The sequence below is a fragment of the Macrobrachium rosenbergii genome, chromosome 15, assembly GCF_040412425.1.
Source record: "Macrobrachium rosenbergii isolate ZJJX-2024 chromosome 15, ASM4041242v1, whole genome shotgun sequence".
Classification (NCBI taxonomy): Eukaryota; Metazoa; Arthropoda; class Malacostraca; order Decapoda; family Palaemonidae; genus Macrobrachium; species Macrobrachium rosenbergii.
Window position 1 is genome coordinate 38935121 of NC_089755.1, and position 20000 is coordinate 38955120.

The 20000-nt window shown below is 36.2% G+C and overlaps 1 protein-coding gene across 1 annotated transcript in view; it reads right to left on the reverse strand.

Moving 5' to 3' along the window:
* Positions 1-7809: 7809 nt before the first annotated feature.
* The window catches only part of LOC136846326 (uncharacterized), a 13405-nt gene continuing 1214 nt past the window's right edge, over positions 7810-20000 (reverse strand). Inside the window, exon 2 of the mRNA XM_067117127.1 lies at positions 7810-8382. Within this exon, the coding sequence (XP_066973228.1) occupies positions 7810-8382 (573 nt within the window). The remainder of the gene's footprint in view (positions 8383-20000) is intronic.

Consider the following 20000-nt stretch of genomic DNA (forward strand, 5'->3'; position numbering starts at 1 on the left):
TTCATATCATATATTTGACTCGTGATCACTGAATTAAATCAATAAGTATGATGGAACAAGTTAACAAGCCTCAACTATAGAGTATGCATGCACATACACACACACACACACACACACACACACACACACACATATATATATATTATATATATATATATATATATATATATATATATGTATATAGCTCTCTATATATGATTTTTTATCATGCTAGTTATATTATAGTAAGTGACTAGGTACTGGCAGGTTTTTTACATTCTAACCAGTTAGTAAGATTTAGTCGTTTATAGCTACCGCCTACAATGATGAAAATTCCATTCTCAAGGGGAATTATGGGAATTTGATAGTGGAAATCCATAAGTGTGTTATGAGGCCAAGTAGGATATTGTTTGAGGAGTTTTATCACTGATTAAATATGTGTAAATGAATTCCTATCAAGGACAGTCTAATGAACGGTTTATGTTGAACCAAACTGAAGAATCAATGAAGCTTTTTCAAACTTTCTTTCTTAATTGAATATAATTGTCGCAAGAAAAATAATATTTTCCTTATATTACATCCAATATTGTACATAATTACTAGTCACGCCTCACCCATGTGACACACAGCTTTTGATTCTGATATATCGGAATAAGTGTAAATTATCTGTAATTATAATATCAAATAGAAAGATCATTCTTTTCTTAGAAGCAAAATTCATAACTTCTTAAATAGTACCGCACGCAACCTTCAAAAAAAAAAAAAAAAATCTCAAAATAACTAAAAAGGGGGAAAACTTGACTGCTCCGACATATTTAACCGTGACACGACTGACCTTTCTTAATTACACTTTTAAAGAATCAGTAGGAGACGATGCCATACGGCCTTTCCCATTCAAAAAACAAAATCAGAAGAGCATAGGGATCAAAACGTTCGCTAAATAACACAGGCCGATATTAAGAGGCCACGAACGCGTAGTTTTCATTCAAAAAAGATTGTTTCATCTCCACAGATTAATAAATTCATTAATTCTACAGTGACAAGTCGAGTGACATGAAAGTTTTTAGTAGAGTGACATGAGTGTTTTAATGGAGTGACAGTGCACGAGTAGAATGGCCCGTGTAGTGTGGGGGAAATCCTTGATTTTAGGAGCGATATCACGCGGCTAAGTAGAATTTAGAGTGCGCAGGAGGGACCCATATCTCTTTTTATGGACTGATAGTAAACATTAAGGAGAAAGAGAGAGCGGAACCAGTCTTTATGGACTGTAAGTACTGTGTGAAGTTGGTGTGCGGATGAGGCACTTATTACTTTATTACCTGATAGTACCAAATTGGAGAGGATTATGGGCAGAGAATGACTCATTTATTTCGGAGTAAATAACTGGAAACGAGCGTCAAAGAAACTCCAATTTAAGAGCTGATAATTAAGATTTTGTAGATATAAGAATTTGGAATTAGTTATAAATAAGGGAAAGAAGCACGAAGAATCAGTTAGAATGAAGCGTGTGGAATATAAAAAAATCAGAGAGAGGGGGCATGGGTACATCATCAGTATGGAAACAAAGTGCTGAATCAATTATTACAAGGGAGAGAGAGAGAGAGACGTGGAGGACATCATCAATGAGGAAAAAAAGTGCTGACAGAGAGAGAGAGAGAGAGAGAGAGAGACGTAGAGAGAGAGAGGTGGGACATCATCAATGAGGAAAAAAGTGCTGAATCAATTATTGCAGAGAGAGAGACAGTGGAGTCCATGATCAAATATCATCAATGAGGAAAAAAGTGCTGAATCAATTATTACAGAGAGAGAGAGAGAGAGAGAGAGAGAGAGAGAAAGACGTGGAGTACATGATCAATGAAGAAAAAGAATCAATTATTACAGAGAGAGAGAGAGAGAGTGTGAGAGTCCATGATCAACATGATCAATGAGGAAAAAAAGTGCTGAATCAATTATTACAGAGAGAGAGAGAGAGAGAGAGGGCACGCGTGGAGTACATGATCAATGAAACAAAGTGCTGAATCAATTACACACACAGAGAGAGAGAGAGAGAGATGTGGAATAAATAATTAATCATCAGGGAGAAAGGAAGCGCGAGGAATTAATCATCAATGAAAGTAGTGGAATAAGGAGAAAGGTAAATATTTCTTCTGCTGAAGAGAGAAGTGTAAACGAGTAAAAATTCCAGAATTTAAAAGATATAAAACGATAAACGAATCGTTTATACTACATTACGTCGGTTCTGTTAGAAATTCTATATGACCTTACCTAAAAATCCGTCTTACGTACATAATGCCGAGTAGCAAAGCCTATGGAACATATAATTCATTATTTATATCTCTGCAAATTGCTTGATAATGGAGATATCTCAATTTACGCTTTTTCTTTTGTAGTAATCTCCATCGTATATATATATATATATATATATATATATATATATATATATATATATATTATATATATATATATATATATATATGTGTGTGTATATATATATGTGTATATATATACAGTATGTATATATATATATATACAATATATATATATATATATATATATAATATACATAATTAATTATTTTGGCTATATATTATAAAAACCTTGATTTTGAAATTACATCAGCTTAGGATATTTTCTCAGCTAAAAGAAAGCATTAAATATGTCCAAAAAACATTTTTTTCTCACAAAACAAAAAATCCAGATAGGGACGACAATTTTCACCAAACCAGTGACAATATAGTTCAAGAAAGCATGAACTCTGCATCAAGGTACTGCCGACCTCAGGAGAACACAGGAGCTAAAATTGCACCGTGTTGCCCCAAACCTCAAGTGCCAATAACTGCCAACCATTATCTCTATTTACTACCAGCTGCAAAAGCACATAGCTGTTAACTGTTGCAACCTGGTACTGCCCATCTGAATGGTTTGTAATTGCCAGGTGATATACCGAAGCCACTGGCAATTCCTTGATAGCGCTTTATTCTCTTTCATGCTCAGCAATTTCTCGCCAATGTTTAGTACACCTAAGTCTATTTAATAACAAAAGAAATTAACACCTCTCTCTCTCTCTCTCTCTCAAAACTTGTTAGGGTAACTGAAGAATACATTTTTCAAGGTTAGGGCAGTTGTAAGACATCTGCTGTTAAACCAATTTTCTACCTTGAAATATTTTACTTATTAATTTAATAATCACCCTTCTCCATATTCTGTGTCATTTTCAGTTTTAATCAAACAGATAAATTATTTTCACACATGTGGTGCTTGGCTTTAGCATTCACTGTATAAATATATTTTTTTCTTGGGAAAGTAATACTTCTTTTCATTCAACTTATGTATATTCAATAATGCATCTTCTATCTTTTTTTCTATTTTCTATCTATCTTCATTTCGTTTCTCTTTGCACTTTCATCAAAATTTTTCTCCTATTTCTGCTCATGAAATAATCCCCTGACTTGGGCAACTAATCTACTCGCTTATTTATTCCCCACACTCATACCAAGCTGGCTGCAAAGGAGCCAGCAGAAGGAATACAAACTGTCCCATGACTTCTCGTGTTCGAAACAGTTTCCCCCCAAACAGAGAGTCCCATGTTTTAAACGTTAATTCAGAACCGGCCTTTTATTACAGCGAACTTTCGACAGTAATGCCAGGATCTCGAGCACGGTGTGCAAGCATCCTCCCTCTCCCCACTATTCTCCAGCGACGCTTACCCCACCCCACCCCAGCCCCACAGTTAATATCTCGCAACATTTCAGATCATTAATTTGTTTTAACCTCAACTTTCAAGAATAAGCACCGGAATGCTAATATGCTCAGAAGTAATTAGATTCGGATGCATTTTGTGGTTGTTGTTGCTCAGTACGTGAAAATGTGTGGCTTTCTCGTGATATGCATATATATATATATATATATATATATATATATATATATATATATATGTGTGTGTGTGTGTGTGTGTGTGTGTGTGTGTGTGTGTGTGTATACATTAAGAGAGAGAGAGAGAGAGAGAGAGATCATCACTCTGGTTGGCCACTTACAAAGGAACCATATCATGAACGTTGACTTAAGAATTTTGGTAACAAACTCTTCCTAAAAATCGACATCCACACACTTGCAACAAACCACGGGAGACTCAACTGGGCCCAGAGACGCCAACGGAGCGAGTGAGAGAACTACTATTCTTGGTTCTGTCCGTAAACAAAATATTTACTCCCATCGCCATAATAAGCTAGCAGATTATGCATAAGTCAGACTTCCTTATCAAAAAGACATCTCGCGTAAACTTTTCATAATCAATACTATGGAAGAACTTGAAACATTAAACATATCTTTATGGAAACTTAAAATAAAGGACTTTTATTAAGTAATAAGCAATTCCCTTAACTAATACAGAGAGGGCATGAAAATTAATTTGGTTTAACCTGTATGATGTTGAGTACTGCCAGTTATTAATTCCCTGCTCCAATTTCAGTGAACTCGTATTACGAACCGCATTCACAATTTTCACGCAAATAAAACGCTAAACTCCACACCAACGTTATTATTTCGTTATCGGTAAAGGTACGCAATTTTCTGGTGCCTATTGATGTGCTGCTTTGTGAATATCAATTAGAAAAAAAGATAAATACTTTATGCAAGCTACATATGCATGAGGCCTTTGGTCAAATAGTTAAATAATGCATTACTTTTGATAAAGTGTCACGCTATTGGCAACAACTAATAGAAAAATTGCCACATTAAAAATGATCTAATTTTGTAAGTTAATAACTATATAAATTGAGACTGCATTTATAAACTGAATGGTATGTACGTATGTAAGTATTATGTATTATTATTATTATTATTATTATCATTATTATTATTATTAGAATACCCACACCGTCAAAAAGACTATTATAAGAGAAGACTGAGACGACAGGTCTTGGTTCTAGGGACGTTATGTACCCTCTCAAAGCATTTTGCATACTGATACAGGACAGTGGAGAGATAAGTTAAGCTCCGGCTGAAGGACGGCAATTCTAATTTTATCACCGGAAACTATTGCTGTTCCACATATAATTATTATTATTATTATTATTATTATTATTATTATTATTATTATTATTATTATTTTTTTTTAACTCGACGAAAGTTCACGTTCAATTTCATAATAAGAGAAAATAAACCACTGGGTGAAATTTTGTGTTTCAAGGCTTCATGATAAACCTTTTAACATAATTATTTACAAATTGTAAAGTACTGTTCTTAGCGTACAATAACTTCTAATATTTACCGCAAACCAGCTATCATCTTCAGAGTGTCTTTGTGATAAGACCCTATATAATCATTTCAAGGACAATCTGAAGATGGTAGCAAGTGCTACCGAAAGCTAAGATTAGCACCTATAAAAACGTGTATTTAAAATAACAGAAACACTCAATTTCAACTAATGAGTTTTTTCTCGTATTATTAATATTAGACGCGAGATTTTTTTTTAAAGAACTTCCTAAATTCTTCTATTTACAGTTAATGTTATCACATAATGAAAATGGATAACACCAAAAGGAAAATAACGTATCTTACAGTAAATCTATATATCATTATAGTCCAACACGCTACGTAACCTAATAAGATATTGGTTGTAACTCAACCTTGATCTAGCGTATCCAAGATTTCTCTTGGCTATGATAGTTTATTGGCAAAAGCTGAATATTTGACTGGTGTGATTAAAGTCATTAAAATAAAAATCATCCACACACACATATATATATACATATATTTTATATATAAAATATTATATATATATATATATATATATATATATATATATATATATATATATATATATGAAGGACATGGAACTAAGATCCTCATCCTAAAAGACAAACCGAGAACAGGCATCTCTCTCTCTCTCTCTCTCTCTCTCTCTCTCTCTCTCTCTCTTTCTCTCTCTCTCTCTCTCTCTCTCTCTCTCTCTCATATATATATATATATACATATATATATATATATATATATATGAATATATATATATGATATATATATTACTGATGTATACATATTTTGAGACTTGGCTGATAAGTTTATTACTTGAGTTACGTAATTTTGACGGCCCGCTTGCCAAGGACACACATAACCTGTCAATTGAGCTACAAATTAACCTCAAAGACAGTCATTTAACACTCAAGGCCGCCAGCCGCGGTAAATTTCGAAAAAATACAAGAATTGCAGTTAACTAATGAAATTAATTAATCTTCGCCCAACTTATGACACAGTCCACTTTACTCACTAATATGGTACAACCAAAATCACAACGGCTCTTCCAAACAATGGATTCGACACACGGCTGCATAAAGAATTAAAATGATTTGCTTACCTTCCCTACTTCCTAGTTAATTCACTGGAATGGTTGAATGTCGCTAAACAATATAATAATATGGCTCAATCTAGACTTCGTAAAAGCATCTACAGTAAGTGGTGGCGGGAGAATGGAACACGGAAAATTGGAAATACATAGAAAAGGGGGTAGTAATTGACGAAGTTTTGAACAAAACACAGACTTTACCTTGGACGACGAGTTGTTGTGCATACAACGGACGATCGGAAGTTCTGGGATTAATTCGCCACTTCACAATTTACTAATACAAGATGATAGACAAGGAGGTGACGGGGCGAAGCGCATTCGTTGTGCTCTCTGTGGAGGCCTGATTCTCTCTGTCTTTTGTCTGACCAGCACTGGGTCAAAACAGGGCATGCGTTCATGTCCTCGGGGGTCTGAAACTTTGTCAAAAACATTCACCAAAGAGGACAGGTAAAGCAAGCTTAAGGCCACCTATCTTACGGTTGAATATGGAAATTTATGGAAATTTCTAATGCTACAAACGAACGTTAAGTTTGAACTGCCGACGCCTCCCCTACGGGACAAAGGCTTCCTGTCTTCTGGTCAGTATGATATTATTACTACAAATAAATGTTTGAGGGCGAACAGCATAAATATTTATAACATATATATATATATATATATATATATATATATATATATATATATATATATATATATATATATATATATATATATGTGTAATATGTGTGTGCGTATGAGTACATGTAATGTAGATAGAGAGTAGAGAGAGAGAGAGAGAGAGAGAGAGAGAGAGAGAGAACTTTGGATGCGTAATCCTCTCTCTAACAGGTAGGAATGTTCGCCAAAGATTACAAAGAGAAGCAGCTTTCTGTTCTTTGTATCCTGCCTTCGACATTTTTTCACTTCTACCCTCCTTGGTTTTAACCGGCACAGATTTTACATTTCCCGAATACTGCACCAGATTCGGCTAAATCCTCTTTTCAGGAGAAGGGAGACCATAGAAAGAGAAATGCACTCTTCCCTTCGAGAGTCTTCTCCGCGACTGAGAAGGAATTCTGTCAAAAGAATTGAAATCTTCTTGGGTAAAAGGTACCCTTTCGGAAATACGGGACAAGAACTTCGAAGTTTTTGCTGTGTGTATTATTTACTTGACACACACACACGCACACACACGCACACACACACACACACACACATATATATATATATATATATATATATATATATATATATATATATATATATATATATATATGAATTTACAGTGTGACATTCTATATTTCTTTGTGACTCATTGCCCACAATTCAGGTTATTGGTTTCCTAAGAAATAGCAATTCCCTCTAATGGTTTTCTGTCTTCATTTTAGTTCAGTGCATTTTATTCAGATCTGAAATATTCTCATTAAGAGGACTTTCTGGATCTTACTGTGACCCATTGCATTCAAGGAAAACCAAAATATATATGAGATATTTTCATTTTTGTTGGCTTTTCAATTCTCATTGTGAACCTTTGTATCGTAGGACCTGTAAGACTTCAATGGACTACTGCAGGCGTTTGTACTGTAGGTCCTGTAAGACTTCAATGGTCTACTGCAGGCGTTTGTACTGTAGGTCCTGTAAGACTTCAATGGTCTACTGCAGGCATTTGTACTGTAGGTCCTGTAAGACTTTAATGGTCTACTGCAGGCATTTGTACTGTAGGTCCTGTAAGACTTTAATGGTCTACTGCAGCCGTTTGTACTGTAGGTCCTGTAAGACTTCAATGGTCTACTGCAGGCATTTGTAGTGAAGGTCCTGTAAGACTTTAATGGTCTACTGCAGGCATTTGTACTGTAGGTCCTGTAAGACTTCAATGGTCTACTGCAGGCGTTTGTACTGTAGGTCCTGTAAGACTTCAATGGTCTACTGCAGGCGTTTGTACTGTAGGTCCTGTAAGACTTTAATGGTCTACTGCAGTGCGTTTTGTACTGTAGGGTCCTGTAAGACTTCAATGGTCTACTGCAGGCGTTTGTACTGTAGGTCCTGTGAGACTTTAATGGTACTGCAGGCGTTTGCTGCAGGTCCTGTAAGATTTTAATGGTCTACTGCAGGCATTTGCACTGTAGGTCCTGTAAGACTTCAGTGGTCTACTGCAGTGTGTTTGTACTGTAGGTCCTGTAAGACTTCAATGGTCTACTGCAGGCGTTTGTACTGTAGGTCCTGTAAGACTTTAATGGTCTACTGCAGGCGTTTGTACTGCAGGTCCTGTAAGACTTTAATGGTCTACTGCAGGCATTTGCACTGTAGGTCCTGTAAGACTTCAGTGGTCTACTGCAGGCGTTTGTACTGTAGGTCCTGTAAAACTTCAATGGTCTACTGCAGGCGTTTGTACTGTAGGTCCTGTAAGACTTCAATGGTCTACTGCAGGCGTTTGTACTGCAGGTCCTGTAAGACTTTAATGGTCTACTGCAGGCATTTGCACTGTAGGTCCTGTAAGACTTCAGTGGTCTACTGCAGGGCGTTTGTACTGCAGGTCCTGTAAGACTTCAATGGTACTGCAGGCTTGTACTGTAGGTCCCTGCAAGACTTCAATGGTCCATTGCAGTAAGCCGTTTGTGCTGCAGGTCCTGTAAGACTTAATGGTCTACTGCAGTCATTTGCACTGTAGGTCCTGTAAGACTTCAGTGGTCAAACTGCAGGCGTTGTACTGTAGGTGGCCTCAATGGTTAAAACTTCAATGGTCTACTGCAGGCGTTTGTACTGTAGGTCCTGTAAGACTTCAATGGTCTACAGTATGCTTGTACGGGTCCGCGTTTGGTCTACTTATAGGTCCTGTAAGACTTAATGTGGTACTGCAGGCGTTTGTACTGTAGGTCCCTGTAAGACTTCAATGGTCTACTGCAGGCGTTTGTACTGTGGGTCCTGTAAGACTTTAATGGTCTGCAGGCGTTTTGTACTGCAGGTCCTGTAAGACTTTAATGGTCTACTGCAAGCATTTGCACTGTAGGTCCTGTAAAACTTCAGTGGTCTACTGCAGGCGTTTGTACTGCAGGTCCTGTAAGACTTTAATGGTCTACTGCAGGCGTTTGTACTGCAGGTCCTGTAAGACTTCAATGGTCTACTGCAGGCGTTTGTACTGTAGGTCCTGTAAGACTTCAATGGTCTACTGCAGGCGTTTGTACTGTAGGTCCTGTAAGACTTCAATGGTTCACTGCAGGCATTTGTACCTGTAGGTCCTGTAAGAAACTTTACTTTTAATGTTTGTCTCCTGTAATTTCAATGGTCTACAGGCATTTGTACTGTAGGGTCCTGTAAGACTTCAATGGTCTACTGCAGGCATTTGTACTGTCCTGTAGGTCCTGTAAGACTTTAATGGTCTGCAAGCATTTGCACTGTAGGTCCTGTAAAACTTCAATGGTCTACTGCAGACTGTAAGACTTTTGTACGTTTGTGCATGGGTCCTGTAAGACTTTAATGGTACTGCAGGCATTTGTACCTGTGGGTCCTGTAAGACTTCAATGGTCTACTGCAGGCGTTTGTACTGTAGATCCTGTAAAACTTCAATGGTCTACTGCAGGCGTTTACTGTAGGTCCTGTAAGACTTTTGTACTGTAGGTCCCTGTAAGACTTTAATGGTCTACTGCAGGCGTTTGCCTGCAGGTCCTGTAAGACTTTAGTGGTCTACTGCGAGCGTTTGTACTGTAGGTCCTGTAAAACTTAATGGTCTGCACTGCAGGCGTTTGTACTGTAGGTCCTGTAAGACTTCAATGGTCTATTGCAGGCGTTTTGTACTGCAGATCCTGTAAAACTTCAATGGTCTACTGCAGGCGTTTGTACTTGCAGGTCTGTAAGACTTTAACGGTCTACTGCAGGCGTTTGTACTTTTTTTTTTTTTAGGTCCTGTAAGACTTCAATGGTCTACTGCAGGCGTTTGTACTGTAGGTCCTGTAAGACTTCAATGGTTCTAAGACTGCAGGCGTTTTGTACTTCAGATCCTGTAAAACTTCAATGGTCTACTGCAGGCGTTTGTACTGCAGGTCCTGTAAGACTTTAATGGTCTACTGCAGGCATTTGTACTGTAGGTCCTGTAAGACTTCAATGCTCTACTGCAGGCGTTTGTACTGCAGGTCCTGTAAGACTTCAATGGTCTACTGCAGGCGTTTGTACTGCAGATCCTGTAAAAGACTTCAATGGTCTACTGGTCTACTGCAGGCGATTTTTTACATAAAACTTCAATGGCAGTTTGTACTGCTAAGACTTCCAATGGTCTACTGCAGGCGTTTGTACTGCAGGTCCGTTTGTAAGATTTTTAATGGTCTACTGCAGGCGTTTGTACTAAGATCCTGCAAGACTTTAATGGTCTCTAAGACTTAGGGTCCTGGTCTAATGGTCTGCAGGCATTTGTACTGTAGGTCCTGTAAGAAGACGTTTGTAATGGTCTGCTGTGGTAGGCGTTTTTACTGTGGGTCCTGTAAGATTTTAATGGTCTACTGCAGGCGTTTTTTGTACTGTAGGTCCCAAGACTTCAATGGCCTACTGCAGGCGTTTTGTTGTGACTTCAATGGATCCGTTTGTAAAACTTCAATGGTCTACTGCAGGCGTTTTTACTGTAGGTCCTGTAAGACTTCAATGGTCTACTGCAGGCGTTTGTACTGCAGGTCCTGTAAGACTTTAATGACCTACTGCAGGCGTTTGTACTGCAGGTCCTGTAAGACTTTAATGACCTACTGCAGGCGTTTGTACTGCAGGTCCTGTCTGAATGCTCTATCGTATGTTTTATTAGGTCCTGTTTACTTCAATGGTCTACTGCAGGCATTTGTAGGTCCCTGTAAGATTTTAATGGTCTACTGCAGAGCGTTTGTGCTGCAGGTCCTGTAAGACTTCAATGGTCTACTGCAGGCGTTTGTACTGCAGATCCTGTAAAAACTTCAATGGTCTACTGCAGGCGTTTTGTACTGCAGATCCTGTAAACTTCAATGGTCTACTGGTAGGCGTTTTGTAGGTCCTGTAGGTCCCGTTTTGTACTGCAGGTCCCAAAGACTTTAATGGTCTACTGCAGGCGTTTTGTACTGTAGGTCCTGTAAGACTTTCAATGGTCATTTGCAGGCATTTGTACTGCAGGTCCTGTAAGACTTTGTGGTCTACTGCAGGCGTTTGTACTGCAGGTCCTGTAAGATTTTAATGGTCTACTGCAGGCGTTTTTGTAGGTCCCAAAGAGGTCCTGTACTGCAGGTCCTTCAATGGTCTACTGCAGGCGTTTTGCACCAAGTTGTAGGTCTTTGTCAATGGCGTTTGTTCAGATCCTGTAAAACTTCAATGGTCTACGTTTGCAGGCGTTTGTACTGCAGGTCCTGTAAGACTTTAATGGTCTACTGCAGGCGTTTGTACTGTAGGGTCCCTGAGACTGCAGGTCAATGGTTTCACTGCAGGCGTTTGTACTGTAGGTCCTGTAAGACTTCAATGGTCTACTGCAGGCGTTTGTACTGCAGATCCTGTAAAACTTCAATGGTCTACTGCAGGCGTTTGTACTGCAGGTCCTGTAAGACTTTAATGGTCTACTGCAGGCGTTTGTACTGTAGGTCCTGTGGAGACTTCAACTGCAGTACCTGTAGACTTTGCTCTACTGCAGGGTCCTGTAAGCGTTTGCAGGCGTTTGTACTAGGTCCCTGTAAGACTCAATGGTCTACCTGCAGGCGTTTGTACTGCAGATCCTGTAAAACTTCAATGGTCCTACTGCAGGCGTTTTTGCACTGCAGGTCCTGTAATTTGTACTGACTTAAATGGTCTACTGCAGGCGTTTGTACTGTAGGTCCTGTAAAACTTCAATGGTCTACTGCAGGCGTTTGTACTGTAGGTCCTGTAAGACTTCAATGTTCTACTGCTGGGGTTTAAGCATTTACTTTAGGTGCTGATTGACAACTCGGTTTTTCCAAATTGCAATTTTTCGTGATAGTTGTTACAATAAAAAAAACAATAAAGGTTTTCCGATAACTTAAGACGTCCTTTGTTCCTTAAGATATGGCTTTCGACGCATTCTTGCATATTTATATACAAAGATGATGTTTAAGTGTTAAGGTTCATCTGGATTTACTTCCGTAATATGAAATCATAACTTGAGAATTACTTTTACATACTTTAAGCCTCTGATATGTCATTTTCTATTTTTCTTGCTATGTTAAATATTTGAATATTTCCCACCAATAATGTATTAGGAATTGGTGTTAATGATTATAATCATTAACACCAATTCCTAATACAGTTAAGAGGGCCATTAAACATGTTTACTAGGAAGAGGTAAAAGCACTCGTTAATAGTTTTCCAATTTTAACAGGTGTTGCGCAAATACATTTTTGCATAATTATGAAGCATATATCAGACTAAGCAGAAACGCACACACACACAAGACATAACGAACTAAATCCCTGTTTCATACGCATATCGTGTTAAGCTATTACCATCTCAGGGCACTTGAGATATTTCTTTTATATGACGATGAGAGGCTCTCCAGAATCTCACAGAAATAATGAATTGATCATCTTCGTTCTTGACACTGTGGAGTCTATTAAGGTTTATTCTCAACAATTGAAAATGAACGTCATGTTTGTCACTTACACTCCGAAAATTAATTTACCTAAGTTTAGTAAGCTATGTTCAAGCGTTTTTATTTTGCACATTTTAGTTTTCTGTAAAAGAAAACTACTGAGGTGGTTATTTGTCTGTCCGTCCTCTTTCTGTCCGCCCTCAGATCTTAAAAACTACTGAGGCTAGAAGGCTGCGAATTGCTGTGTTGATCATTCACCCTCAATTATCAAACATACCAAATTGCAGCCCTCTAGCCTCAGTAGTTTTTATTTTATTTAAGGTTAAAGTTAGCCATGATCGTGTGTCTGGCACCGCTAATAGGTGCCAACAACACAGGCCACCATAGGCATGTGGCTGAAAGTTTCATGGGCCGTAGCTGAGAGTTTCAAACAGCATTATGCAATGTACAGAAAACTGATTTCTTCGGCGCATTTTTACTTGTTCATATATGAGTAAACCTACGAGATGGTCTAGTGTTTTTTCTCATTTAGTTCCATTTATTCTGCATTGCAAGAACAGATCTATAAAAATGACAGTTAAAGGAACTAATTATACGCCTAATCTCCAGTTTCCTACTTCTCCAAAATGTAGAGAAGTAAGAAATTGGAGATTAGGCTTGACTGAAGAGGAAAGAAGATAATTATGTGAGCCACAATACCCGGTAGTGGCAAATCCCTGTTTAACCTCTGACCTCTGAACATGACATAGAACTTTGGACTTTGGTATCCGCAATGTCTTCATTAGAGAAAATGGATGCTGTGTACGATACCACTATCCTCTACATTTAAAATGTTATAGTTGTGGTCATTACCAATTTAACCTTTAACCACTTGACCTTAGCCTCTAAATCCGTCATATAAAAGTTGAACACCCATTACCCAAAGTTGGTAATATGAAGCTTGAAAGGTTTACCTTTAAAGGTGCTGCAATCATAGTGTTTTAAAACAGTTCAACTTGAGCTGACGGAGGAACATATAAATTGGAAAGACAATTGGAAAGACATGCCAAGTACCAGTTGCTCGTGAGCGATAAACCAGGATCATAAAAATAGGTAGCAGAAAGGACTTTGTCAGTCCTAAATTCGAAGTAAACAATGAATTCGCTGTTCGAAAGAAAATGACTGAAGAATTCATAGTAAACAACAGGGACGGGAACTGTACAGGCGAAACTGTCAGTACACTGAGCAATACGAAGACTGAAAATCTACCCAGAATAAATAAGGGAACTGATAACTTGGTGGGGGATACCCAGCCACCTGAGAGTACGTACGATCCCTTTCCTTTATCCCTCAAGGATGGCGGTCTTTCTTATTTTGGGACGGTGAAGCAACCAAACCACATTTTGGGGAACTGCGATACAACACAACGTTTAAGCATCCAAAGATTGCAAATTGTAATATGATAAAAATATGTATATAAAGATGTTAATTAACTGTTGGTATAGGTATAGGATATATATATATATATATATATATATATATATATATATATATATATATATATATATATATATATATATACACACTGTATATATATATATATATATATATAAAATGTATATATATATATATATATATATATATATATATATATATATATATATATATATATATTATATTATTATTTTACATTTTCAACTTTATGTTTATTCTAAATCATTTACCTTCTGACTAAAGGTTTTCTATTTACTAACAGTCACACGATTTCATTTCTCCTTCCTCGCAAATTATTTCGTATCATCAACTATTTTCCTGTTTTACGTCCTAACTCAAAAAGTGTACAAACTCATTCACCTACTTGCATATCAATCTGATTCTACGTTCTAACTTACAGAACAGGCGTTCCACGTCTTCTACGTATCACGTCATACGGAATGGACCATTGTTGTATAGCTTCCTGTCACAGAGGTACACAACGTCTGCGTGAGGTACATTATGAACAAGACTCAAAAATTTCTTTGTGCTGTCGTAATGTCTCGGAAGCAACCTGCTTCCTCTTCTTCCCTTTCATCTCGAGAAAGGGGAGGTGAGGACTTTCTGAGAAAAGATGCTATCGTGTACAGGCCTTTAGGTTTAGCAGATGTTGATGGAGGCGCCCTAAAACCGCCCCCCCCCCAACAAACCTTTTTTTTTTTTGTCTGTATACAATTTTAAATGGTAATGAAAACTTTTGATTTTTATTTTTACTGCCTGAATTCACTTCTGCCCCAAATATTCTCTGAGTGTTTATAAAGATCTTTGCCGCTTTTTGAAGAAAAGTACTAATGCCTTTTGAGATATGCAATGACGTGACTGAAATATTTATGTAATTTTTTTTACATAAAGAGAAAAAATTAAATTAAGTTATGAGTTGTATGTTTTGCAAAATGTCTCTTCCACTCTGAAATGGAATGAATGAACTACATTTTTCCGTAATTGGCCTTCTATCAAATATTTGGGAAAAAATTTTTTTTCCAACATTTACGCAAACATTTTAATAAATTGATGTGTATTGCTTGGGGGGGGCCTTTGTCCTACAAGTAACGACATGCGTAAATTGTAATTAATCATAAATAGTTTGCGCCATGTGCATCAAATTAAACTGCTATTCTAAATTATTATTATCATATAGATACGAAAATATTTATATTTTCGTATCTATTTATAAACAAAATCTTGAAATGTCATTAACTTTGAAAGAAAGCGTCTACTGAATGGAATATCATTTAAAAAAAATAAAAGTATATATCAAACAATCCAAAGATATTAAAAAAATACTGATAAAACAAGAAATAGACAAATATATACGTCACATACGCAGCGTAGCCTAATATCACCCTTACTGTTCCTTAGCATAAACTCCCTAATTGAATAAGAAGCTTGTCTGAAAAACTCACAAGAGTTTGTCCTTTAAACTGAGTATTATATAAAAAAAGCAGACACTAGACGGCTCTCGCTTTTATAATCTGAGCCGGTATATTTAAAGGTCATGGGACAAGGACTCAGTATCTCGGAGATAACTGAAGGCGGCCTTGTAGCCTATAGAGATTTACTTTAATATGAGTTAAATATAGATAATGTAAAATTTTGCACGTATCGACGTCGATTGGTATTTTCTTCGTTTGAGAGGAAAACCATCCTATTAAACTCAGCCTCTGGCCATTGGCTTAAGATATTCTCAAAGAATATTGTCAGTTTCCTTACATGTACTGACTAATAGTGTGTAGTTCGAACATAGAACAGAATATGTACTGTATGTATGTATGTATGTATGTATACAATTCATCAGTCAGATATATATATATATATATATATATATATATATATATATATATATATATATATATATATATATATACATATATATATACATATATATATATATATATATAAATATATATATATATATATATAAAATATATATATATATGAAAGTTGCCCATAAAACACTATTTGAACGTTTGCAACCCATATATTTCGGGCCTTCCTTCAAAAGCCCCTGTTCACTGGTAGTAAACAGGGGCACAGAAGGAAGTGCCCGAAATATGGTTGTAAATGTTCAAATAGTGTTTATGGGCTTTTTATCTTCATATTATAATGTAGTATTACAGTAAAAGACATTCATATATATATATATATATATATATATATATATATATATATATATATATATATATATATATATATATATATATACATATACATGTATATATATATGTATATATATAAATTTCTGAAAAACATCAGGATGAACCTAGGGCTTTTCAATTGAAAGCCACATCTTGCTGCTGACCAAGCCACACAAGTCAACTGAAAGACCTGGGTTCCATCCTGATATGAGTCAAATTCATTTCTGTTCCACACGTGATTGGGTGTTGATTATATATATATATATATATATATGATTATATATATATATATATATATATATATGTGTATATATATATGTGTGTGTGTGTGTGTGTGTGTGTGTGTGTAAAACATACTGATATATCGTTATTACATAAATCGCAAGATCATGCATATGTTACAGTTTGTACATTGATAATTAATTCTGTTTATCGAAGCATTAAACGTCAAGAGACCACTAATACTGAATGAAGTCTATAACACCATATTTAGGAATAATCGCATTGTATCAGTAAGAGTTAAATGAATCTTTAGCTCCTTGTATCGTGAATAATATAATACGAAATTCACTTTACTATTTAATATTTCGAAAGATATTTTTCTTATGTATCTTAATGCCGGCCGATACCGGTAGCGTAAGGGCTGAAAGTAAATATATAGTTATGCAAAATTATACAGAATTACTACTATCGAATCAATTCTGTTACTTTTATTAAAAAAAATTTTTAACTTGTTGCATAGAAGTAAAAAGATTCAAAATGATTTTCTAATTAATTAACGGAACTAAATCTTAAAGCCAATCTCTTCACTATCAAGGTGACTTATGAAGGAGGCTACTGATCGAACTGTTTCTGTTCATGTTTGAATAATCACGTCAAAACAACAATAATGACTGGACCTAATACCTTACTATCTCTAAGTGATTTTCTTATCCACACAAAAGAGATTTTATACGGGAAATTCGAGGTCTGAACTTATCCTGCTAATTTACTATTTTTTTTATATCCATGTCTTTATTTGATTCCAAGATCTGAGAAACAGTTTCCAAACATCAAACTGATTCCAACATCCCAAGAATGGTATCACTATCACTACAGCGATAATAATCTTATCCAAATGATCATAATAAGGTGTAACCATGATGAAATTATTCCCGTATACTGCGCATTGAAGGAAACATCAGCTAAATCCCAGGATCGAACTGAATCGATAACACCATGTACCGAATGGTCAAACTGAGTCGGTTACACCACGTAATGAGTGGCTGAAGTCTATCGATTACACCATGTATCGAATGATCGAAATGAATTGATGACACCGTGTACCGAATGAGCGAAAAGAATCGATTACACCCTGTACCGAATGATCCAGATTAATCGATTACACCCTGTACCAAATGAACGAACTGAGTCGATTACACCATGTACCGAATGATTGAACTGTATCGATTACACCATGTACCGAGTGATCGAAGTGAATCGATTACACTATGCACCGCATGATCGAACTGAATTGATTACACCATGTACCGAGTAATAGAATTTAATCGATTACGCTATGTACCGAGTGATCGAACTGAATCGATTACACCATATACCGAATGATCGAATTGAATTCATTCGTTAATGCACCATCAACAGTTGCATTGAAATGATTCCCTTTTCCCTTGCATTGAGAACGATTATATCGAACACTTGGGATCGAACTGGTTTCATTATTCAATGTATTCTACGAATCGCTTAATGTGTTAACTATAACCTTATCCTAATGATTCCACTGTCCCATGTATCAAAATTAATCATTATATGTAAGTCCTGAGATCGAAGTAATTATTTTAATCTTTGTCAGTAATAATAATAATAACGTACTTAAAGAATTCTTGGGCATTAAAAATCCACAGTGCCGTCATCACTGCATTACGTACAAATTTCACGTACTAAAATATTTCCCTACGCTTTACCAAGTGCCTTTTCAGCTTAAGAATGAAAAAAAAAAACAAGTAAAAAATGCGCTGAAGTTTCTTCAGCACAACCGAGTTTTCTGTACAGCAGCTACCTCGTATAAAATCAAGGCCGCCGAAAACAGAGCTATCTTTCGGTGGTCTCGGTATAATGCTGTATGAGCCGCGGCCCATGGAAGTTTAACCACGGTCCGGTGGCCTATCCTACATCGTTGCCAGAAGCACGATTATGGCTAAATTTAACCTTAAATAAAATAAAAACTACTGGGGCTACAGTTCTGCAACTTGGTATGTTTGATGACTGGAGAGTGGATGATCAACATAGCAATATGCAGCCCTCTAGCCTCAGTAGTCTTAAAAATCTGAGGGAGGACAGAAAAAGTGCGGACGGAAAGACAAAGCCATCTCAATAGTTTTCTTTTACAGAAACTAAAAACTGAGTGTACACTAAAGTAAACTAAAAGCATAAAGAGGACGTAACAAATAAAGAATGGGTCACATCAAAACTAAAATGATAGATTAACATAACCAGGAAATTGCCAGCTGAAAGCGTCATGTTAAAATATACCTAAAAGTCAAGTAACTGAATGCCATTCTTTCGAAATCTTTCCAATTATTTTTGTAAGGACTTCCTTGCTAATTTTTTTTATTTAAGCTGAAAAAGCCTTTGTGAGAAGTTCTAAAGCCTTTTGGTATTTCAAGACTGCAGCTAAAACGATCCTATTGTAAACTGGCGACATGTATATGATTAAACTATTATTATCTTGATCATGTATTGAGGGTGATTATCTCAAGATATAAACAACAAATTAACCCGTGTATTCATTTCTTGAATCAGTATATTCATCTATCATTGATAATTAACCCAGAAAGTTCCATCGTGATTATACTGAAGGTCGAACACATTTCATTGATTAAATTAATATCTTAATATATATTAAAAAATTTAATCGCCAAATGATTCTCTTATTCCAAATACCGATATTGATGATAGTATATCATGCACCGAATGACCGAAGTGATTCGGTCCATAAATATGTCAGTACTGATTATCCTTAACTGATTAACTTAAACCAGTTATAATTTATTCTAAGATAGAAACGATTACACCAATTACTTTATCATGTCAGTCACTAATGCATCAATAATAATCAAATCTACAGAACTACCTTCATCCAATAACCTGAGAGATTATATCAACATCCCAAGATCAAACTGATTCCGCTACGCCATAAATCAAATGACCGAACTGATTCAGTTCGTTAATTCATCAATAGTGATTATGTGGATTTGATTATTGATTATTGACCATATATCAAGAGCTATTATACCGAAATCTAAAAATCACAGTGATTCCATTACACCATCATTCAAATGACCAGAATGATTCTATTCGTAAAAGTATCAACAATGATTACCCCGTAGGGGTACCCAGTGCACCTCATGATACTGTAGGGCATTACCTGAAGTTCTTTTGCAGTGCCTTCGGCCCCAGCTGCAACCTTTCGTTCCTTTTACTGTACCTCCTTTCATATTCTCTTACTTTCCACCTC